This window comes from Acanthochromis polyacanthus, chromosome 16 (assembly GCF_021347895.1).
Source record: "Acanthochromis polyacanthus isolate Apoly-LR-REF ecotype Palm Island chromosome 16, KAUST_Apoly_ChrSc, whole genome shotgun sequence".
Taxonomy (NCBI): domain Eukaryota; kingdom Metazoa; phylum Chordata; class Actinopteri; family Pomacentridae; genus Acanthochromis; species Acanthochromis polyacanthus.
This window is the reverse complement of record NC_067128.1, coordinates 3,625,553-3,651,109: the sequence shown is the minus strand read 5'-3', so window position 1 is coordinate 3,651,109 and position 25,557 is coordinate 3,625,553. Positions and strand designations below refer to the sequence as shown.

Sequence of the window (25,557 nt, the reverse complement as noted above, 5' to 3'; positions counted from 1 at the left end):
AGGCTTGTTTTGCCGCTTTCTAAACTTCAACAACTCATTAGCTCAACCCATCAGGTTACAGTTTCAGTGCCGTCCAGTTTGTAGCGAGTGACTGGTTCGTGTGGAATTCTGTGTAACGGCAGCATGTCAGTGACTTAGAGAAAAAGGCTTTGCAACACATTTATCATGAGCTTTCTATTCCTGCAGTGTGTGTGTGTGTGTTTGCCGTAAATGAACACAAACCCATTCCAGAGCTCCATACAAAGAAAGTGATTTAATCTTTGCGGCACTGTTTCCAACATCGTGGTCAACAAACATCACGGCTTTACAAACTCCTCTAAGTGGTTTATCTTCAACCCAAATACAATTCCAAGGGCAAAAGCAACTGATAAGTTTCCATCGGTCACTGCAGGCTGGTTTACAGGTGCCACACATGACTGAGGTGGAAAATGTCACATTGCTGCTCTGCATTCGAACGATCTCCCCGGACATTAAATCTGCAGTTTCAGTGAGGGAAACCTGGCTGAGAGAAACAGCCATGTTGCTGTTTGCAATTACATTTTTTGCCTACATGGACAGAAATGCACAGACCCAACATACTGCACGTTGCTGCAGACAGCTTGAGAGGAAACTTTGACGAGAAGAAAATTCTTTATGTCAGAGCAGATTTCTGAAGAGTGCATCCAGATCATAGTCATGTGTTCCACATTGTATGTTTTATTTATTAAAAGCAAATGCATCGGCCATTTGTTTTTGCAGGTCTTTTTTTGTGTGTGTGAAGAAAACACAATGGAATGACTCAGACAAACATGGGACTAATGTGTAATGGATGTACTTTAAAAAGGACCCAAAATAGTGGTCGTGCTGTGCTAAAATGCAGAAACAAATCTCAGAACTTGTGTCGAGTTTCATCACTTTGTGGGAATGGTCACATTGTCAGACGACGGCAAGCTTTCTGACTGACTACACCAACAACCTCCAGTTCACATCTAGTAAGTGATACAACATAAAAACCCTCATGTTTGACAGTGACTCACAAAGAAAAAAGAACAGGAAACCAAAACAAACAACGATGAGAGCAGGTCGATATGGAATGTCATTCCAGCAGATGATCACAGATGATTAAATTCTAAGAAAAACACAATGACACTTACAGTAAAACCAAACGAATCTTACGGATTTCAGTGACTACGTCATCTTGTGCATTTAAAATGCCTGTCAGTAGTGCTGCACTGAAGTTAAAGACATGTAAAGTAGTCTGTTAAAACGCACTCCCTCCACCGGGACACAATTGGAGCTGCCTTTCAGATTATAGTTTTCACAAAAATAGATAGCAAAAGGATGAAAAACACATTTTGTAATAAATAAAGCTGTCTGTATATCAGATGGAGGCGCCATCGCCATACGCACAGATCTAAGGTAAAGCGTGTCGTCGTGCACACATCGCCGATTCACATGAAAGCACTTGCGTGAGAGAGAATGCAAGAAAAAAATAAATCACGTGTTGCTCGTTAGCTTATAGAAATGTTAAAGACACAAGGCTCAAGTTTGTTTTTGTGAGTGCAGGTGTAAACAGTAAATAAAGCTGAAAAATATTTCTAGAAAATAAGCAGTAAAAAAAATATTCCTTACGTCTTGCTCCCTGGAGTTCTTTCCCCCATCATATGTTTTCTTTTTGGAACATCTGTTTTCTTTTTTAAGAGAAAAGGTAGAAAATATATCTATACATACACATATTTATATATCCTTTGGTTAGGGAAAGAACCCAATATTCGATACTCTCTATTCAAGTAAAAGTGATTAGGAAAAAAAGAGCAATCGGATGAATACATATGGAGAACACATGCTTACTCCTGTGAAATAACGTATCTCTGTTTGAGGTTTGGGATGCTACCCTAAGGCAGTATGACCAACTGTGTTATAAATTATATTTACATACATCATTTTTTCCCGCTATGATCAGAGTTCTTTTTACTTTAAGTGCATAAGTAAGAACTCTACTTTGCTCTAGGTTGTTTAAATTATAAAGGAATTCCATATTGTTGTTATTATTGCACAAATAAGATACACATTCTATGTGCACACAGGAATAAGACTTGACGTTAAGACAAATGCAGTCACAATAAGTTAGGACAAAATGAAAGGCTCTGAACAACGGATACAGTTAAATGTGGGTGATTTTGGTCCTCCCAGACGATCAATGAATCAGCTAGACCGGTCACAGCCTGAACACGGGCGCGTACAGGTTTCAAACGGGTTGGACCTTTAAGACTTTGGTTGTGGAGAGTCCACGGAGTCTGATGTGAAGAGATACAGAGAGTAGAGTGGAGAGACTGGCTCAGAGGAAAACGGGGAAAAAGAGGGATGTCAGACGTGAAAAGCTCAAAGCAGGGGAGAGACAGGGCTTGATGTGACAGAACAGGATGATGTGGCTCAGTCCTGAAGCAGACTCTCCTCAGACATCCAGCCCAGAGAGGGAAGAGGCTGCTCACATCTGGAGTACTTCAGCTGCAGCAGGTCGCCCACTTCACTGATGGCCTCCAACGCCTGGCAAAGCAACAAGAAGAACACCATTACTGGTAATGTCATCCATTACACTACTCTAAACTGATAAAGCAGAAGAGAGACATGCATGTCAGAAAATGTATCGCAGATCTGCTGCAATTCCTGGTTGCTCCACCAGGTGGAGCCTCTCACTGTTTGATGTCAGGGAGTTACAGGTGTGCTGACTGATAACCTATAAGTGCTGCACAAAACAAATGCACCTTCCTGCTCACTCGCTGCTAACTGTGACAGTCATGTGAATGAACTCTGAAGCATCATGTTGTGAAAATAGTTTCTGGCAGTCGCTGTACTTTGCTAGCTGTGTGAGGCTGATGCTAAGCTAGGATTTTCAAATGGGGAGTGGCGCATTCATCAACAAAGTCTCTGGTAATGTTCAGGAGAAGCAGGAACCAGACTACATCCATTCAAACCGAAGTGACCAAGTGTATCTGTGATGCTCTGCTCTAATTCTGAAGACATTCTAGAGGTGGCCTAGCCTAGCCACGCTAGACAACCCACGGCAACGAATTTAATTCTCTGCCAGGGTGGGTCTAGTTACCCTCCATAAGGCTGGATTCTCCTAAAACTGGCCGGACCAATCACCATGAAGTGTAGAGTCAGAAGGCAGGCGTAACGAAGTGACGACAGAGGCGTGACGATTCTGACAGAAACAACCGGCGCACAATAAACAGTTATCTTTCGACTCTGCTTTGGCCACAGCCCTTAAAGATTTGAAGCTAAAATTCAACTTGAAAGATAAACAAAGGACGGCACTTAAGTGTTTCATTGAGAAGAAAGACGTATTTGGACTTATGCCGACGGGATATGGCAAATCCTTAATATACCAGTTGGCTCCGCTGGTTGGGAAGCTAATGGGACTTAGCCACAATCCGCCGGTGCTCTCGGAACCACGTCAGCCTATTCGTTGCTTTGATTGGTTGTATACCTACCCAATTGCTGCAGAGGGATTTGATAGACAACCTTTTAGCCCGCCTCCCTCCCTGTCGAGCTTCCCTAGACCCTTGTGCCGTCAGAAACATGGGATCTAGCATGGCTAGGCTAGAGGTGGCCGTGAATACTGACAGATTTTCTGTGACGGTATTTGTGGACATCTGTTAAAGCTGAGCAGCTGTTTCCAGCAGCTGGACTAACTACAGTGAACAAGTCACTCAACATGTAGTTCAGCTGTGTGGATTATTTTGATATCTAACCACTGAGAAGACATTAATAACGTTACAGGTTATTTACTGCGGGAGACTGCAATTTGTTTGCTGTAGAATTTGGCAGCAAACATTACATATCAAGGGTTAAAAGCAGTTAATCGGCATGAGGAAAAATGTCAACTGCATTTTTATGCCTTTCAATGACTAAACAATTGCTCATATTTAATGTGGCCGATGAATGGTAAGGAAATTGTTAAAAACCTGCATTAATCTCAATTTGCAAAGACTCTGAGACAGTCAAAATTAAGCAAAGATAGCCAGACAGTAAAAACACAGATGAGCAGATACCGCACATAGCCCAACCTGAAAGAAGATGGTGTTTGTAGGTGACAAATGCAGTGATAAGCCTCATGCTCGGATTTTTAACACAGTCAGTGGCGAAAAAGAAGTGGAGAACTCCGAAAGCAAAGGTGAACAGAAGGCTCCCTGTGTAAACCACAACTGAACAGAAACTCCTCCACTTCTTTCCACCAGAGACTGTATCAGCATTGCAACACACTGCAGGGCACCTGGAAACAATTTACCTTCCTCCTGACCTTTTTTCTGATTCCACGGTTTGAGAAATAGTGAGGGCTGGCTTTTCCAAAGACGGAAAAAGCGGCTCCTCGAAGTGCTCTACAAAGGCAAGCTGATGCCCTTTAAATGGACTATTACAAACGGTGTTGACATGCTCCTCAGGAAGATGAATGAAGTGTCTTTGGAGAGACAGAGCAGCTCAAATAAAAGTCTCTGTCTGAGCCACGCTGTAATCTTTACAGACAGCTTGGCCTTCTAGGTTCCTTGGTAATAAAGGACATACTGGAAGCCTTTATTATTCAACAGGCACGCTCACACATACGTGGACGACAACGCGCACACTGCCGTCAGTCAGGCAGATCTGGTTTATTAACGAAGTGCTTGGATCTATGATCAGCCATCGTGGATCAAAACAAACTCTTAAATCATGTTGAGGATAAAATTAAGTCCTCAGCAATAAAAACTCTGTCCTATAACAACTTCCCTCGAATTGGATCTCGTGGTGAAGAAGAGTATAAACTCTAAGCAGAGATGAGATGCGCCCTGACATCTTTGAGGATGCATAAGAAACTGTGTGGGCATCATTAAATACAAACTAAGAGCTGCAATTGTCTGAAAAACTAATTCTATTTATCTTTGCATCCACTGGAAGAACAGACAGGAGGATTGTGTTTGTCTGTCAGTGTTTTTCTAGACCACAGCTAAAACACCTTTTCAAAGTGGTTATGAAACATTTTACACAGACTTTTTCAGTCGTTTGATTTCTCCTGCAGCCGGAAACCTTCCCACAGTTTAGAGTAAAACGGGAAAGATATTTGAGAAAGACAAAAAACGAACAGAAAAATGGAAACACATATAAAAGGAACGATTGATTACGCCACATCCGTTACAGTGATCAAATATAAAGACAGAACTTTAATAAAGAAAATTTGACTTTACTAATCCAAATTATGACTTTATTTTTTACTGTTCCACACAAACATTCAGCTATTGGTAATATTTGAAATAAATGTGGAAAAAGCCATAGAATTTAATGTAATTCCGTGCTTTGGGCAGCCTTTCGGATGACTTACGGTATCGAGCATCTCTCTGGTATGAGCAGCTGAAACGCAGAAGCGAGCTCTGGACTCAATGATCGGTGTTGCTGGGAAGCCGACCACCACTGTGCCAATGTTCCTCTTCAACATTTCTCGACCAAAAGCCCTAAAAAGCAAATTAAACCTTAGACACTGGGCAACACATTGCTATCCTGAAGATGGCCTGACTTCTTTACTCTTTCATCGTTTTATATGCATGAAAGTGAAGTCACAAAGAGTTATTTACACATTCAAGTAAAATCCTGTTTGGAAAAGCGACTACAATTACAGGATGAGATTTTTTCTTCTCCTCAAATCATTCGATCCTTGATGTTAAAAGCAAGAAAAATATATACAAAAAATCACATACCCAATTTTAGCGGGCATGTAGAGCATCATGGGCACAACGGGCGAATCATCGTTGCCGTAGATGATGAAGCCCATCTCACGGAGTTTTCTGCGGAAGTAGGTGGTGTTTTCTGAAAGCTGTCTGAGGCGATTGGCACCTGGAAAAGACAGAGAAAGGTAGAATAGTATTTTAGAAGGGCTTTAATGACCTACGTTTAAAAATAAAACAGCTTAGATGGATAGCTACATTATCAGAGCTGAGTTTCTGTACGACTGAAGCAATGATGAAAGCAAATCCCACAAACAAACAAAAAAACGCAAATTAATCTTGTTTTCACTGCTTCCAAGTGAATAAATTAGAAATGCTTTTAGAAAGTATGCACTACATTACATGTGAGTGTAAAAAAACGAGCAGAAGAAGACGGAAACAACACCAGTTGTTTACCAACAGACAAAACTTCTCGGCTTCAAAATACAAGAAAAATCTTTAATGTGAAAACTTGGAATGATTTTTCCATGTCAGCTGATACTGACCATGTTTAATGTTGTCTGGAGGCGAAGACAATAAAAGAAGCTGAAGCAGAAGAAGTCGATCAATCATGCGAGTTAGAAAATTAAGTTTCCATCATCCACAAAAAAACGCCTCCAGCGAGATTATAAACTTCTTCTATGTGAAATTGGGGCAGTTTTTCTTTTCTTCTAACATTGTTGCTCCCATTAACTTTTACTAATGTGATACTACAAAATGCACATAAAAATATCTTATGGTGACCTCAGTCGTACCTTTTTTAGAGACGGTTTAAGGAGGGGGAGACCTCCTGACTCTACTGTAAAATCAGCACCAACCGATGCAAAGTTGATTAAACTTGCCTTACTTTATAAAACTTATGTCTTTACATTTTTACACTCATAACCTGAAGTATTTACCATTTACCATTACTCTCCTGGCTTTGATTAAAGTCCCTCCATATTCACGATGCCTGCCCCCCCCCACCCCCCACACACACACACACACACACACACACACACACACACACACACACACACACACACACACACACACACACACACACACACACACACACACACACACACACAGGTGTTTTCACCTCGGTGTGTGAATGTACAAACTGATTGGCATTTTCCTCACTTCCTCTGTTGCACCTGTTAGGGGACAGGACAACTTACACTTTTATGACTCTTATTATTAGTACATGAAGTTTGGTGAGCTCACGCATTCCAGGCAACCTGTGCAGACGACTAATCAGCCCGAGTGAAAACACCTGCGAGAGTGCTTCAGACTACAGCACTGTTTTGGTCATTATTTATGCTTGTAAGCTTGCTAAAATTTCATTATCAGCTCTTGTTCTGTGGCCAAGCGAAGGAGACGGCATGTTCTTTGCAAAGTTTTTTTTTTCCCCACCACTGATGACTTCTTCATTCCTTTTTTTTCAGTCTGGCTTTTCAAAGTGAAATTAGAAATCACATTTAATAAGACACTCCAGTTACAAAAAGGTGGAAAGCTCTCAAGTGAACAGCATGTCTTCTCCCGCACTTATTTGGAGAAGCCTTTGGAGACAAACAAAATTCTTCTAGTTGGAGGTCAAGAGGCTTGAAACTAAACAGACATCAATCGTCACGTGTCGGTCTGATACGCGCTGTGGATCCACTCTCTGAATCCTCAGCCTCCAGAGATAGCATCTTAACCAAACAAACAACCATATGGCACAAAGCGCCAACAGCAACACACATCTGCCCGGCTGCGCCCAACGACGGCACAGAAACAACACGGCTTCAAAGCACCCCGAGACACAACAAAGTCTGACATTAGATTTATCCACACATTTTTTCCATTGTCAAGGAATCCAAAAGGTATTCTGAGCATCGAGTGTATAATATAATATTAAGGTATTCTGCTTTGAACATGCTTTAGTTCTTTTCATATTAAAGACGGCTTGTTTTGTCTTCCATCCATATATTTGATTGATTTGAGCTTTCATTTTGCAGCAGGCCTGTGTTTGCCATCCTGAACGGCCTCCCCTAGCAACACGAAGGCAACAACAAACCGTTAGCAGGCAGCTCAACTGTCACTTTCACTTTGTGTCAGCGTCTGAATCTTCAAAGGCTTGAATTTCAAACAGTGACGGGGCTGCAACCAATCAGACTGTCATTGTTACTCTTCTACAAGGAAAACTTGTCAGGCTTGGATATGTTGCAAGGTCAGCTGGTCTGGCCTTCTCTTCTCAGAAATGATCTAGAGGAGGAGCTGATGACACTGTAGAAAGCCAAGACTTTAAAGGGTTAGTCCAGGTGTTTATTCCTGTACCCAACGACCGAATAGCCTGGGAGGTAATGTAATCTGAGCCTGTATCAGCATTTTAAGGGAGGCTGAATCAATCAAGGCCTGGAAAGAGTAAAACGGTGCCGCCCTGCAAGAAAAACAAAACTTTGTCATCCATTTGTGTGTGTAGGGGAGTCCAAGAGAGTTTGATCTACACAGATCTCTTGTTTTAAGCACCACGCTGCTTTTTGTCCACAGCATGAAGGCAGAGAAACACTCATAGACAAAGAAACACACATCTGAAAGCCATAAAAGGAGAGGGGAGAAGACTTTCAATCAGCCTGGCCTGAACCGGGCAGAATTAGGGAACTGTCAACCTACTAGTTTATGAAAAATACGAACATTCTCAAGCGTAAGGAGAGTAGGAGGCTGCTGTGAAGGTCTACAGAGAGACTTGAAAGGGGCACAAGAAATCTGCAATTTTTATGTAACTACCATAAGACTGGCAACAATTCTAGCAAGGACTTTTTCAGCTTGCAAAAAAAGATGCTGAGAATCTGATTATCTCAAAATATTAGAAGAAAATAGTAATGCAGGTCTACTTTTAGATTACCCACTGTCACTGCAGTCAGTTTAAAAAAATAAGACAGTACTTTTACTCCAGTTTGAGTCATGTTCGAGTTCTAATCATCATACTGGCTTTTACATCATATCTGCAGAATTACCACAGGTTATATCATTTTGATAAAGCTGTCTAACATGCCTGTATTTGCTGATATGTGACTGTTAGACATCAGAACTGGCCTCTATCATTTCGCAGTGAGTAAAAAAAATATAAACAGGCACACTAAGAATGAAGGAATCAAAGCACAAAAGCTGGCAAAGCTGACGTGAGTTGAAAGGAAATGAATGCCATAGTAAATGTGGTCTTACAGGCAGCTACAGATTGAAATCTGAGCAACGGGGCTATACTGCCATCTTGTGGTCATGTAAAATACCACCGGGGAAGAAAAGCAAAATTGAAGTGACACTAAAAACAGAAGTGGCCTTGAAAGTGAGGCTAAATCATGGCATTTCTGAGATGTGGCAACCGCAAAGAAAAGCCAAAATGAAAGAAAAAGAAATAATTCTTTGCCCACTACATGGTGAATACAGCAAAGTATTCAAATAATTTGACATTCCGTATCAAAAAAGACAATGTGAATTAAACTCCTTCTGTATTCTGAATGAGCTGCCAAAATATGGATGCCGTTTTCAGTCATTTCACGGCACACTACGGCTTGGTACTGTTTTTGGTACCTACCCAGTGCGGTCCCATCCTCTCCCATGATGATCTTCATAGAGGTGATTATCTGCTGGGCCACAGGAGGAGACATGGAGGTGGCGTACAGGGCACTATGAGAATGGCACCGCAGGTAGTCGATCAGCTCCTGGCAGAGAAATGACATAGAAATGGGTGTTATCTATGATGTGAACGAGAGCTAAATCACTCATCATCAGCATAACTAACACACAAACTAATACAAATGGAGACAAAGTGCATTTGCCAACTGTGTGCGAGTGTAAAATTGCAAACTTGTAAAAGTTTTCTTGCTTTTTTTCAGTCAACACACAATCATCTGAGCATTTCAGACGTAATTATTGTCCAGTATTTCACAATGCAAGCTGTGGTTTCTGCTTTTTAGGTGTTGTTTGTTCCATTTCCTTGCTTTGTATTTGTATCTTTTCCTCAATCTCGGTGAACTGAAGGATCATAAAAGACTTGAGGCCGTACTAAGCTAAAAATGAAAGCATACAGTGAATCAAGCCCTTTCCAGAAAAACAGGAAGCTAAATTTCCCAGTGCCAGTAAACAGTGTTGACCAATAACCGATGCTGAATGACACACAGGCCCCCTGAGGATGAGTAAGCGTCACTTAGTGTCAGCAGTCGGCTTCAGCATTTCTTCATGTAGCATACAGGCTTCATATTCCGTTGTTGAACCCTTTAGTCCGTCTGTCTTTTTACCAGCAGTTCACCGACCTTTTTGCCTCCAATGTATCCTCCAGCAGCACCGAAGCTCTTGGTGAACGTTCCCATCATGATGTCTACATCTTTAGGATCCAGGCCAAAGTAGTCCACCACTCCTCTGCCATTCGGCCCCAGGGCCCCGATGCTGTGGGCCTCATCCAGGTACAGGTAGGCCTTGTAGCGCTTCTTCAGAGCTATGACCTCTGGCAGCCGGACGATGGACCCCTCCATACTTACATAAAAATAAATAAAAAACATGTTAAATTCAGCAACTTAAAAAAGTCCCACAACTAATTAGAGTGAATGGAGTACTCAAACAGTTTATTTTATAGCTGGAGTACATCGATCAGGGTGTACCACTTTATCACTACTGACTGTCTTATATTCATTTTAATTTTTTATCCAATTTAAATGATAACGTTAATATTAGGGTATACTTGGTGTGTTGCTAGTTCTTATCATCTGCTTGTGCACGTGAATAACGCTAATGCTCTTTACTTCTGAGGCTGAATGTTTGCTCTCTCAATCCAGATAAATACTGAAAGATATTTAAGATATAAGATAAGATATACAAGACTCAATCCACAGAGGTCATCCTGAGGAGGTGCAAAGTCAGTCAGGGCCACTGGTTTTTATTTGTCAGTTATTTGAAATGAAGTGAAGCAAGTTATTTGTTACATAGCACTTGCCAATAAAATACATGCAGCGGAGCCCTTTATATGCATTAGTGGGTATTAATAAATAAATTGGTAAAGAAAAAGCGTGGGTGTCTACTAAATCTGCCATATGTTCTTCATCTTCACTGTGGCAGCAAATTCATTTGCAGAAAAGCTACCGCAATAAATAGAATCCAATTCTGTGGGAAACATTGATGTTATTTGATTAAATGCCACGTACAATACGACCCTACCATTAGAAAGCAGTTGACCTTATAGCTAAATGTCTAACCTTTGCTTAGCTGTGTACATGTTGTGTGTATGTGTGCAAGGTCTGTCTGTTCTAGCAGTTGAAGTGTTTGCTTTGGAAATCCCAGTGAGAATAAAAGTCCATGAGCATTGCATTAGTAAAGGGCACCAAGTCTGACAGCAGACACCTGTATTGATCAACCGGATTGATCGCCTTTCGAGTAAGTACCTTCACAAAACAAGGAATACATTAAAGGAGAGTAGACGCCGCTTTAAATTCTTTTACATATTTAGAAAATAAACCTAGAAATGGCGAAATCATGAGTGAGACCCTAAAATGTGAAATTGCTCAGTATGTTTTCAGTCAGGAGGTGTGTGTAGGATCAGGTGAAATCAGTGCAGTGGATCTGCTGAAGTATTGCTTTGGTTGTCTTGTGAAACTACTTCATTGTTTTACTGCAAATGAGTTTGCTACTTCAGTGAATCTGGAGCCATGTTCACATCATAAAAACAGGCTTTAGGAACTGAGGCAGGTTTAGTACATCCACAGCTTTGCATCGTCACTATAACGTTTTAAATGAGGTACTGATATGTATCAAGGACACCAACGGCAATGTCACGGAAGAAGAGAGTCAAATGCTGCACTGTTTCATACTTTTGAAGAAATGTCATCAACTACTGTAAACAAGGATTAATGAGTCCTCAATCACTATACTGTTGATGTTAACAGGGAGGAAACGGAGTATAATGTGATACATCTGTGGCTGGAAAAAACAAAACAAGTGTAATAATAATAATAATAAAATTTAAATGAAACTAAATGAATTTGATGTTTATTGGAAGTGGGTAAAGTAGTTTCTGCAACATTCAATCAAGTGAAGAGTGCATGCGTGTTAGAGAAAAACAGTTGTGCTTACCTGTAAATGCCCTCCACCACAATGAGAATTTTCTTCCAGGGTCGGTGGGTTCTTGGCTGCCCGTGAACAATGGCATCCCTCAGCAGCTTCTCAAGGCTTTGCATGTCTACATACAGGGGAGTTAAATGTTTTTAGCTGCCAAGTAAGAAAAAGACTTCATTTTTCTACAGGAATATGAGAACGGTCTTCAATTGATGGAGGACTGCCAATATATTAGTATCATAATGCTTAGGAGCTCAGAGACTGTTTTCTCAGCAGCTTGTCAGCCTGGTTCCTGGATAACTCTGGTGACAGTTTATATTTCTTTATCTACTCGTTTGTCCTGAATTGTAAATTCTCACCACACCCACTTCTGTGTGATTCAGTAAAGTAAATACAGAAAGACAAAGAGATAATTAAGTAAATATAGAACTGGAGAGGAAAGGGAAATCTAAATATGAAAAAACAAGCTGTAGTTTAGGATATATAAGATGTGTCTAAAAAATAATCACAGTAAGTTCAATGTTTTTAAAAAAAAATAAAAATCCAGCAGATGGACACTTTCAGGGGCCGTTGATGCTTCAATGTATACAGCGTGGTTGAGGCATGAACATGTGGTTCCAGTGGCATAAGCCCAGTCTCGTTGAAAAGCCACACCTTACACGTTTTGCAGCGCGTCTGACCCTGGATTTATATCGTCTCATCAACAGTTTGCCAAGTTCATCCTCCTTGCGCAAGAGTCATGCTTTTGATGGTGTCTCATGTCCCATTCTTTCCATCACATGTTTAATCTGTTACACTGTAAATGCTGAACGGAAGCTTGACTTTACAAAAATGTATATTGTAAGACAAATCATAGTTTGTCAGAAAAATCTAAATTACATATTTTCCCTAAACTGTTCAGCCCTTGTTTGACAGTTTGGATTTACGCAACATGTTGCAACATACGCATACCTATGTACTTACTATTCTACTGGGTAAAGTGGATCACAGCTAACTGTTGCATGGCGTTGAAAGGAGTACTTTAATCCTTTGTTCTGTGTTACTGCATGTTTTGGGTGTACAGTAAGTCACCATTTGTAAAAAAGAGATTAGTTACTGGAAGTCGCTTACTGTTGTGTTTGAAGACTCGAATTGTGGAGCCAGACAGGCGAGCCCCCAGCACCAGAGACGCATGATTCAACTCGTCACTGAGGATGAGGCAACCCTGCAAGAAGAAGAAGAAAATAAAATCTTTTTTGACCTAGAGCGGCAGAGTTCACAAATTGTAGCAGGTGATCTTTGTTTTTACAGAAGGAAAATTCCTGAATCAGACAGAGAAGTCAAATACTATTCTTTCTTTCAAGCTCAACTTGCAATGTTTTTATGCGGCAGGATTGGAGTTGTTAGTGTTGAGTAATGCCTTTGTAGCTCAGTTTTTGCTTGTTCTTCTTTGAGGAGCACTGAAGTGAAATATCTAAAACATTCCTGCATTCAGGGTTATTCAGGTTACACTGTTTATATAAACCTTTTATGCAATGAGACCAGGTGCAGCATACTTGGTCCAACAATCAGTAAAAAGCTTGGACACACCTTCTCATTTAATGGTTTTTCTTCATTTTGTATGACTATTTACAATGTAGACTCTCACTGAAGGCATCAAAGCTATGAATGAACACATACGGAATTATGCAGTAAAGAAAAAAAGTGTGAAATGAGTCAAAACATGTTTTATATTTTAGATTCTTCAAAACAGCCACCCCCTCATTATTGCTTTGCTCACTCTTGGTATTCTCTCAATGAGCTCCATGTGGTAGTTTTAATGTACCTGCAATGTAGAAAGCAGTAAAAATAAAGAAAAATACACTGAATGAGAAGGTGTGTCCAAACTTTTCACTGGTATCGTGTAGCTATACAAACGGAACCCAAAGCTAAAACGATATAATAAAACAAGGTTATTCCTAAAAAAAAAAAAGAGGTTTCCTGAAATTTTACATTTAAATTTGCAAAAGAAGTACTGGATTCCAAATTGTGCTACTTTTGATTTATTTCTAGGACAGAAATCTGAAGACTGGATGAAGGCAGCTTCAAAATTTTTGCTTCATTTTGTTGATATATTGGAGTCACATGCTTTTACAGAGAGGATTCTGAATCTCTGTTTTTATCACGGTAAATCTGAAAATACTCTTATCAGGAAGAAAAATCTGGTAACTAAACAAAAACAATGCCAAGACTGTTTTTGTAACAAAATGTTCTTTAAATCAGGCTATGACTGATATACAAACAAACTCCCCAGTAAACAGCTTCAGAATATAGATGGGAATAAAAGCAGAAAGTTTAGCAGATGTAAGTGCGACTGGAGTGGATATTTCTGAGCGTGAGAAAAAAAATCTTTTTTCTAAGATATGTGGAATAATCAAAATCTACAGACACAAGTGGACAAAGTGCAGTAGATAAAAACATTCATTTTAATTTGGATGCTTTCTCTCTGCTAGCTGCTGAAGTAAAATATCCCAGAATCTCAAAAATAGCCAGTGCATTAAAAAAAAAAAGATTTAACCTGAAGTAAGCTCCCCTTCAAAACAACAGTATAATACCCACATGGATGACAATAAGTAGTCAAAAGTATTTCCCCGACAGAATTCTTTTTGCACTCTATTATAAATATTGTTGAACTTTATCCAGCTTGGAAAAATCAACATACCCATGCAGCCACACAGATCACACAACTGCTTCTAGTCAATGAATAAAGGAGCTTCTTACACAACCATAAAATGTGACCATTCAGCAGAGTGGCAGCCACAGTTTAGAATTCATGGACCCAGGTGATCAGGATAGTAATTAAAATCTTTAGTCCTCTCTGCCCATCTGCATTTGTTTTCACCAGTGGTTGTCTGAAAAAGTGTTCTTTGACTCACAGGGTACACTGACACAGCTCAGATTTCCACGTCCTGTTCATGCGACATTAGCTAAAAGAGCATGTGAGGACATGCGTGTGTGATTTGTTGGGGTTAGAATAACAGGGACTGGGACCAGTCAAATATCATGCTGCAATGCTTTCACTCAGAATGTTTTGAAAGCTTGCACCGGAAACTGGTGTGTTATAGAACAGTCTGAAACACTCAAGTTTGGCCACGCATCTGAAAAACGCTGTTGTTTTCACTTAACACAGGAAGAGGTGCTCTAAAACACCTCACAATTACAGTATGGTGAAAGCACAAACACAGACTTTAAGCCAACAAACTGAGATATGTTTTGCTCAGCCAGAGAACAAAAAAAAAAAAACAAAGGAAGTGAATGAAATTTCCCACCTTCCCAGTGAGAGCAGGAATGTTCATGGAGTTGGTTGCGAAGCCCATGCCAAAAGTCATGGATGATTCAACGCCCAGAAACCTGGCAACCAGCTGCTCCATTTCCTCGTGGATGTCCAGGTTCCCTGAAAATGATAACATCTCAATTTTACACCTTCCCCTCAGAATACTGTAACTTGCAGCCTTTCCATATTGGAGATAAGTCAAGGTCACATTTTTTACTGCACCTCTTAAACAAACAGTGCAGTCAATCCATTTTCTTTAAGCTAAATACACCGCTAACCCCAGCTTTTCTTTAGCTGAAGATAAAAAGAGCAGCAGCTGCAGAGGTTTAAAAGATGCTGCAGCAAACTGACTGCTGAACTGGAAAGGTATTTTGAAACTCTCACAGTAAATTCTTAGATTTCTCTCAATCTTGCAGTCCTTCAAAACCACTTAAACCTGTGACTTTTCATGTATCCTGAAAGTGCAACAAACAAAAGGTGGAGCAGCTGCATTCAGTATCTGTAGAGCTTTTTAGGAACTCCAGTTGATTCATGGTGGGGAAAAAAACACCCTCAAAGGATGAAACGTCATGAAAACTTCTACAAAAGTCAAATCTTAGGTTCAAAAGATGTCACACTTACCTATCTCACAGCGAGAGCTGCTCACTCCAACTCCATAAGCTTGTGTAGCCTCAATAGCAGCATCGGCACAAGTTCCAGTGTTCTCTGCAAAGCCGAGGTAGTTGTATGAACCCATGTTGATGACATCCTTCACCACTTTGCCTGTGTGCCTGAGAGAAGCCAGAGTGAGAACATTAGCACCCTGACTATAGATTAACTCAAATAATTACCTTCAACAGCTAAGCCTGTCTGTCCTTGTTGCTTGGCAACCCTTTTTGGCCCAAAGGTGATCCTTTAGTTGGCATAGTTATCAAGCACAGTGATAATATACAATAGTCTATTGTTCTCAGGGAATTTAGTTGATACAGTGCATATTATACCTTACATATCAAAATGATAAATGAAGAAAAATATGACACAGCCTTCAAACTTATCAGTGCAAATAATTATTTTCATTATCATTCATTCAATTAATTGGAAGTTTGGTGTATAAAATGTCAGAAAATTGTAAAAAAACAAAACAAAAAGTCTCAAAGCCAATACTGACACCCTCAAATGTCTTGTTTTGTCCACAACAATACTTAAGGACACTGAGTTTACTGTCACAGAGGAGGAAAGAAACCAGAAAATATTCACATTTAAGGAACAGGAATCAGATCATTTTGACTTTTTTTTTTCTTGAAAACTGACTAATCAATAGAGGTATCAAAATACTTATTGAGTAATTCAACAGTTGGCCACTAATCAATTAATCTAATGCAGTATGTCTGTTCAAATATGAATAAACTCTCTCCATTTGTTTCATAAAACACCTAAATTCAGTAGCCCTGCCAACATGCTTTTGTATGTTACATATACTTTTGTTTTAAAATATCACATCATTTATGCTATAGAAAATGAGTGAGTTAAGGTATTCTCAGCTTCCTTGAGGTAACATGAAGCAAGAAAATAAAAGATAAAGGGAGCAAATTCAATTGATAATATGCCAATTCTAAGTTTTGTGCTGTTTTGTTTGTACCACCAGATTAGTGTTGTCGTCTTTAGATGGCTGCGTTTAGGGACAGTTTGTGTTGAAGGTTGTTTTATGTTTTGTTTGATTAATAGTATCTTGCTTTGTAAGGCCACGTGACAGATACCAACGCTCTCAACGCAACAATCTGACTCATAGCTCACGTCACTCTCACTATCAGAAGCACAAGGTCGGTGACTTGAAGTGCAGATCAATGACACGGAAACACACGCCTGAGCAATGACCTCGATTCGGAATAAACCCCATTATTCACACACGAAACAGCAAACAATCCTAATCCTACACACTTACTCGAACGTCCAGTTGTAGTCGCGAGAAACTCTCTCGACCAGGTCCATCCTGGCACCGGGGGCGCTGCAGATAGGCCGGTTCCAGTTGTCTCGGATCCTCATGTACAAGTTCCTGGTGTAAAAGTTTTCAAAATCCTGATAGAGTGGGACAAAATCCTGCAGAGGAAATTGGAAAGTGTGGGTGTTTTTATATTGTCGCCTTTACAGTTCAGCATACACAAAAAGAGCCGTCCTTTATCCTGTGGCAAACAAGGGCAACAGTCAGTATTTACCGTTCAACCAGGTCTGATGGGTGTGAAAGCAGGATGGACAAACAAATGCAGCAAAACAAAACACTTGCTCTGTTCAAGCTGCATTAACCCTCTGAACCCCAAAATTTAACATCTTATAAAGCAACACTTTTAAAGAAACCAGATTTAAGAAAAAAAATCACTACTCATTGCAACTACGAGAAAATGTTTGACTCAGCTGTGAGCAGATTTCAGATAACAAACATTTAGTGACTTTTTTGGCTAAACTTCAGGCTGATTGGAGCCAAGTATGGAAACAATGTTAAAATATCTATAATATGTAGCAAGTATGTCGAGGTTTCCCGGTATTTGCAATACCTGTGGCCACTTGGAAAAGCTTTTTCCCCCATTTCTGTAAAATAAATTATTACAGTAATTCAAGCTTGACTTTTTTTAAAATTTAGAATTGTTTCATACTGTATAGAAGACATTTTAAGGTCTCTACTTCCATAGAGGTGCAGGTTTTCATATTGCAGTGAAAAATTATTCCACAGTGAGGAAAAAATTTGACTGGAACAAAAAAAAAAAAACACCCAGAAACAGCTTGAGCTTTGATTAAATACTTATATTACTAGCATGAGTGGATATCAGTGGATTTGCAGTTAATGAACATGCAGTCACTTTGTTTTATTTAGATTTTATATTTCAAAAAAGCGCAACGTAAATACTATTTTACCTTCTGCTCCTCTCTCTCGCGAGCCACGTGGCACTTTTCGATGTTCCAGTGACGGAGGAAGTCTCGGAGGTAGCCGAAGATGGTGAGGATGCCGTAGCCCATGTAGGTGAGCACGGCCACCAGCAGAGGAGTCTCCTCAAAGGATTCCAAGAAGGGCTTCTTGTACAAGCTGGAGTTATGCGTGACATTCTGGTTCTGGGGGAAACAATAAGGGAAAGCAAAAGTTGCAATCACAGGTCTCTAAATACAACTAAAATGCACATGTTTTAGCACAACTTTAGAGTGTAATCAAAGATGAGTTTTACACACAGGCAGAGACTTAGTTATATTTACTCCCCACACTGGCTGTGTCTCCATTAAAAGCTAAATGTTTATCCATACTTGAGATGTGTGTACTCATTAAATCTGCTGCACCAGGCAAAGCAGTAAACTGTGAAAGAAAACAGACCAATGCAGCACAGGGTGGGCACGCACCAGACGACAGCAGGGCTGAATTTGCTAAAACTGTGTTTTTCTTGGAAAGTGAGTTAGAAGCTAATAAAGGCTACAATAAGCACATGCATTCACGGAGCCATTTCTCTGTCCCCATGGACCAGTGCGCGGTAAAATGGCCATGAATCCAGGGTTCTAATTCATTGAGTTTTATGAATAGCGATATTGATCTTGGATTATGAGACCATAAAAATGGGGTCACACACTGGAGGAATTGCACGTAAAATACTAGAGTAATTTCAAGCTTGACTGTGTGATTTTCAGTTGTCCAGAAAACCAACACTAAACCAGTGAGGTCAGTCATTCATTACAGGCTCTGCCCTCGAGGTCAGCAGCCACACCTCATGTGACCAGTCATGCTCCTCTAAGAAATACCTCTGAGCTGGGGAACAGAAGAGCATTGGACTGTGTGCGCGATTAAAACCAGTCAAACAGGTCGCTCTACTTAAAATTTCCAAGAAAATGCATGGAAAGACCAGCAGACGCGGTTTATGAAAACAGCAAATACAAAACACATTCACATTCAAGTACACCACTCAAACAGTCTGTCGCACGCTGATGCCAACCACAGCAGCTAAATAGAGTGGGCCTGACGTCATATTTGCTTAATTTTTTATGCCCGTGGACAAACAGAGGCTGAGAAGAGGACATTCACTTATAGCTGGGCATCACGGGAACTGTCCCCAGAGGAGCCTCAAAACCGCAACTCTTTTGGATATCTGCTCTTTCACATGCTTGCTCTGCAGCTCAATAGATGCAGATCATATTACACTGTGTACACAATAAGAAGAGCTCACGGTATAAGCACAAGGTGTAGGTTTCACATTAGGCATAACACAGTAAATAAGTGAGTAACTCCATTCCCTGCTAAACGCTAATTCCATGCACAGCTTATTTTTATGAAGCGACTACGGACGCTACTATCCCAGCTGACGGCTCACACCTGCCAGAATAAATCCTATTTCCACCCACTTTTCTTATAATCTCCATATAGGGATTATGGCTAGCCTGATAAGGGATGATCGATATTTCACCTGCAGAACTGATCCATGGAGAAAATTTATTATCGATTTGCGACTGTCTGAGACCCCAGCTTACTGTAAAATGGTTTAATATTCCCGTGCTGTGAGGGGTTAAGACAGAGGTCAGTAGCATTCAGACAAGCTAATGTAAGAAACACTGAAAGTACAACCAAAAACAAGAAGTTAACTCTTCCAACATGATGATGCAATGCCTCTTTGTCAGTGCAGACAACAAGTTTAAATATTACTATCTTGTCTCTATTGATAGATGCTGTGCTGAATATTGGGCTAGACAAATCACACTGTTTGACGTCACTGAAAAAAAGTGACCAAAATACTGTTCTAATTCGTCAGAGATACGAGAACCACAATCCATTTGTGGCTCCACACACTTAAAACTGAAGCACTTATCCCTTTTTAGCTGGAAATCTCTCAAATCTAAAAGACGTACCAGGAGTGATAGGACTTGCAGCTTTGATAATCGAGTTGTTTTATTTGTGAACATATCCAGATGATGCTTTATGTATGCTATAAGAAATATCATGAGCCAATAAGCAGCGAAATACCATTGCTAAGCATTTTCACTTAAACTCAAAAACATGGATTCAGACATTTTGCATAAAAATCTAATCTAAGGAACCAATTCTGCCAATGTACAGCTAGAGTTGTGATGATTATTCTATTAGTTGTCAACTGTTCTGATCATCAGCTCCTCAGCTTCTAATTCCAGCTTCTTAATGTGAATATTCTCTTTTGTTTTTTTACATTTTCTTCTACTCTGATGGTAGACTGTGATTCTTTTGGATACACAAGAATGTCATCTTGGGCTTTTGGAAACATTTTTCATGATTTCCTGACAATAAACAGACACAACAACTAACTAATTAATCGAGAACATTATCAACAGATTAACAAACAACAACAAAAATAGCTGTTAGTTGCAGCCCTACTTGCAAGGTGGGGCTTTCCAAGTCGTTATTCTTTACCAGAGTTGGTTTGCAGGTTTGAACGTGGGTGAATCAAATGTGTGACTGAATTACTCCGATATTAATTACAAGTTGCTATTGTGTGGTGCAGAGTAGTTTTACAGCATCTGAGCAGAAATATTGATGAGCTGGTGTTCTTGAGTTGCATCAAGTGGGGAGGGACAGTTGTAGAAGGAGGCAAGAACTCTTTAAAGGGAAAAAACTTTACATAAAAGATGAGTTTTAGGAGTTTAATCAACAGCCAGAGAACAGCTTTATGTACTAGGGATGTTTTTGTATGTCGAGAATCTCACAAAGAGCTGAACGCACTATCAGCAGAGATAGCAGCTCTGCCTTAACTTCTGGCAGGATATAATTGGTACAGCCGCCACAGAATCTGGACCCAATTGTGTGAATCCACTATGCGCTGAAATCAGCACTCTCCACAGCTCAATACTACAGATTGCGGTGCTCTCTTCTGTGTTTAATTTAAACAACTGACACAAAATCTCCACTACCACAAACACACAAACTAAAGTGATTTCTACTTTTTTTCTATTTCTTTGCTTTGGGAACTGACCACACCCTTCCATAGCTTGGAGACATTCCGCTCTTGCTGAAGTGTCATGTGAAAGCACCTCCTCCCAGAAGACAGACCTGACATAAAAACACAACCCTGGTCTTCTTTATATTGGAGGTGGTGTAAACAGAGAGCAGGCCAGTTTCACCAGACACACACACACACACACACACACACACACACACACACACACACACACACACACACACACACACACACACACACACACACACACACACACACACACACCAGCAGGGAAACAACAGGGTGTAGAGTTACAGAACAGTCACCACTACAATCATCCCTGATCAGGTGGCATGTAGCAGTAAAGCAGCATTTCATAGCAAAATAAAGGGTAAACAATAGCAGTGGTGGGAGTAATATTAGCGACAATAACGGTTTAGAAACTCAATAAAGTAGAATGTAGTGCTAATTAAGAATTAAAGTCCACCTACCCAATGTGAACAGCTAGCTTGAGGGTGTCACATCAGGACAAACTGCCTAGCTTTCACATGTTAGTCATAGGTGGGTGTATGAGCTAGCTAAACAGTGTAAAACCAATTACATTATAGTTAACTGGTGAACTTTAGCTTTTAGCTGCGGCTAAAACAAACACACACACACTCCCACACACAACGATATGTAGCAGCTACACAAATAAACAACACTTAAGTTAACAATGCCAACATTAATTCAAACTATTTCTCCAGGCGAGGACAGCGCCGCTTGTTTATGGGCCCTCCTCTGCCGAGCACTTGACGGTTGGGCCTTACCTTCTCCCTGGGGCGGCGGTACTTGTGCGGCTGTTGGAACAGGCAGTGGTTCTTCACGAAGCCATTTTTACTCGCCTTTCTGCCGTTGGCGGTGCGGTGACAGGCCTCTCCGTTCAGCAGCTTGTTGGCGGAGCTTTCCGTCATCTTCGTCGGGGGGCTCGGCTGGGAGGAAAAATGTTTCACGGTGTAAAGTCGCTCAACTTGTGTAACGCTTGTCGTGAAGTCATGTATGAGCAGCAGGAAGAGGACGGATTTGACGCCCACTCTGCTCTGTGACCGCACGCCGGCCTGCCGAGAAGCGCCGCCCCTCCAGTGACGTGATTGGCCTATAGAAACTACAAATACGAAGATCGTCTGTGAAGGCGTTATGCATAGACTGTATATACAATCTATGGCGTTATGCTCATTTCACTCCTTTACAAAACACTGATAGTGTTTTCCAACAATGAAAGAAGAAAAAGTGAACTAACCTTCAATTATTTGTGCAATTGGCGTTTTTTTTGGGATCACATTCCCTCATCATAAAATTCCTCCTGATTATTTGACATATTCATTTTTATAGCTGTATTTTTCTGTTATTTTTCTGGCAGTTTTCATTATTTCATATTCTTTATTTCTTGCATGTTTTTGAGCTTACTAATCTTTAAATAGTATTGTAATCATGTTGTTCGTCTGAGGAAACTGAAAGAAGTGGTTTTGAGGTAAGATGATTCAATAGTCTATAATAGGAATTTATGTATACAAACTTTTCTTTGCTGTTAACATGAGTCATGTGGAGGGTTATCCATTAGTTTGCTTAAAAGCAAAAAAATAAAAGTTTGTGTGAAAAGCTAACTAGACAACTTTATGTTAAGCTAACAATGTTATGCTATATAAGCTTGCTGTAACACTAGCTAGCTATGTTACTGCTGCAATTTAAGCTAATAACATTATGCTGTCTTGTCTTGCTGTAGCACTAGCTAGATAATGACATTACTTTGTTTTAAGCTGATAATATTTTGCTATATTAGCTTGCTGTAGGTCTAGCTAGATAACTACATTACTACTTTATTTTAAGTTTACATTTTGCTCAATTAGCCTGCTGTAACACTAGCTAGCTAAGTTACTACTGCAATTTAAGGTAATAACATTATGCTATATAAGCTTGCTTCAGCACTAGCTCAATAACTATGTTACTACTTTATTCCAAGCTAATACCATTTTGCTATATTAGTTTGCTGTAGCACTAGCTAGGGAACGATGCTACAACTGTAAACTGAAAACTTTTGGCTATATTAGCTTGCTGTAGCACTAGCTAGGTAACTATATCACTACTTTATTTTATACTAATAGCATTTTTGCTATATTAGCTTGCTGTAGCATGAGCTAGATAACTATGTTGCTACTTTATTTTAAGCTCATAACATTTTGCTATATTAGTTTGATATAGCACTAGCTAAATAATTACATTACTACTTTATTTTAAGCTGATGGCATTTTTGCTATATTAGCTTGCTGTGGCACGACCTAGCTAGCTTGAAATTTTTGCTACTTTTGGCTAACAACCTTGTTGATTTGGCTTTTTTTTTCACATCATTAGATTAAAATTAATGACAAAACAGAGTTCATTTTCTCTTTGGGGCGGCATGGCTCAGTGGGTAGAGTGGCTGTCTTGTAAACCACAGGGTTGCTGGTTCGATCCTTGGCCCATTGTGCTCATGTTGAGGTGTCCCTGAGCAAGACACCTAAACCCCAACTGCTCCAGATGGGCCGTGGTTAGCGCCTTGCATGCCAGCTTCCACCATCAGTGTGCGAATGGGTGAATGTGACGTATCTTGTAAAGCGCTTTGGGTACCTTGCAGGTATAGTAAAAGCGCTATATAAATACAGACCATTTTCTCTGACATCCTCCTTCATGAATTTGATGTTATGTCCACACAGAAATGATCTTCTTGGGCTTTGGTTTTTGCCCACGTGTCATCCTCATATCTCAACCAGCAGCGGGGTGTTGTTTCTTTAAAAGAGCTCATGAGTCTTTTTTATCTTATCTGACATTAAACCTAATATAACTAAAACCCTAAAGTACTGATAAACATTGTATTGGAAAAATAAATCACAGTGTTTGACGTCACTCAAAGATAATGACCTTGCTGATCAAGTTCATCCAATAGATATAAAAATCCTACAGATAGTCCATTTGACGTTTCAAGCACTTAAAATGTACCTATTTGGGACCTGGAAATCTCATCCATATTTGAAAGCACTATCAGCAGGTCTAGTGTACTGCTGAATGCTATTGAATATAGGGCAATTAAAAAGACATACAGTTAAAGTGAAGATGTCACAAGGGGTTCTGAAACATTGAGATCTTCATTTCTTATTTTAAGAGGTTATTATGAGTAAACAATTCATCAATCAATTCACAAAACAATCTGCAAATTTGGTCGGCATGATTAATAGGTGGCACTTACACTAGGCTGGGGACACTTTTAAAAGCAGCCATCACTGTTGATTCTACATAAAAAACTAATATTATTAGTATATTAATATGTAGTTGATTCACTAATATTATGAGAGTAATGGTATGATGATGTCAGAGCAGTGTGAGAGCTCTTGCAGCGTTCTCCCTCTCTGCTGGGTTTCACCATCCCTTCAACATGGGATGAAGTTCTGTGTGGTAAGTCCTAAAGCCAAGCCCATGGAAATAATAACTCACCATAACCTTTGCTTAGGCGTAAGCTCACTCGCCTTTTCCACTGATGCTGCTTCTCACCTGAGCTGGATAAATGCAAATCAAAGGTGAAGGCTATCTAGACCGTAAAAACGATAATAAATAAAAGTTGTGTTTATATTTTTGTTGAGTGTATATGCGTACACACAAGGACCAATTATTTTTCCCTTTTGCAGTGCAGGGTACTTATGGTCAAAATGAACATTAGGGGATCAGTTATATTTGCAAGATATACTCAGAAGCAGCTCAAATTAATAGTTTTGTAGCCATTTGTTAATAGATTTATTTATATTACTACTATAATTAAAAAGAACATAATAATTAAGGACTGCTGCTCTAATAAAAAAAAGAGAATTTTCCACTAAACTGATCAATGGTAAACACCGCCTGTCCTCAGCACCGTCAGTGCTCGGACCCTAATTAATAGGATGATCTGAATAGTTCTTCCACAGAGGTAGGAAGCTACCCGTGCAGATAATTCTGCTACACAGTTAAAAAGAAGAGCTCTGAGAGAGAACAGGAACAACAGAGTTTCCTGGAGTCACTGCCAGGGTTTACTGCAGACGTCCAGGTTGTACTTCCTCTTCTTGTCCTGATTGGTGAATGTGGTCTGGTGAAACGTGTCGGTCAGCACAAGCCTTGCTCTGTTTTTGTGTATCTTGCATAAGAAGTACATTTACACAAGTCCTGAAGTTCAGTACAAATTTGAGGCACGTGTCTTTCACTTGAGTCTTGAATTTTCACTGTATTCCAAAGGTGTTTCTTTACTTCACTTGATTTATCTGACAGCTTTAGCTCACAGATTAAGATTTTTGTCCGTCATATATGCATACTATATAGATCTGCTATATGTATATAATGTATTGTTGTTTGTAAACTCCATTTGTAAGACAAGAGTCAATGCTCCACCTTCCCTGACTATTTGCATGTGTTTATTTTCCCTGGTGGACAATTATTTTAAGGTGGAAACAGACTGGGATTAGCTCCAAAGTTCCATAAACCTATTTCTTCTTCCAGCCTTCTAGATGGCACTGTTGGGCTTCAGAAAGGTTGAGCT

General features: G+C 39.9%; 1 protein-coding gene across 1 annotated transcript; it reads right to left on the bottom strand.

Moving 5' to 3' along the window:
• Positions 1–234: 234 nt before the first annotated feature.
• Positions 235–22,092, bottom strand: sptlc2b (serine palmitoyltransferase, long chain base subunit 2b). Its single transcript, XM_022195154.2, has 12 exons — positions 21,791–22,092; positions 17,959–18,153; positions 16,994–17,148; positions 15,694–15,842; positions 15,068–15,192; positions 12,891–12,984; positions 11,799–11,904; positions 9,989–10,208; positions 9,271–9,397; positions 5,709–5,844; positions 5,336–5,465; positions 235–2,526 (listed from the first exon to the last, which is right to left on the bottom strand). The coding sequence occupies exons 1-12, from the start codon at positions 21,932–21,934 to the stop codon at positions 2,413–2,415; spliced, it is 1,695 nt and encodes a 564-aa protein (XP_022050846.1). The 5' UTR covers positions 21,935–22,092; the 3' UTR covers positions 235–2,412.
• Between the last annotated feature and the right edge of the window lie 3,465 nt (positions 22,093–25,557).

Excerpts from the sequence above, each read along its gene's own strand:
- sptlc2b (XM_022195154.2), bottom strand. The coding sequence starts at position 21,934 with ATGACGGAAAGCTCCGCCAACAAGCTGCTGAACGGAGAGGCCTGTCAC. Across the intron at positions 18,154-21,790 it reads ACCGCCGCCCCAGGGAGAAG|AACCAGAATGTCACGCATAA; the intron begins GTAAGGCCCAAC and ends TGTTTCCCCCAG. Across the intron at positions 5,845-9,270 it reads AGAGGATGGGACCGCACTGG|GTGCCAATCGCCTCAGACAG; the intron begins GTAGGTACCAAA and ends TGTCTTTTCCAG.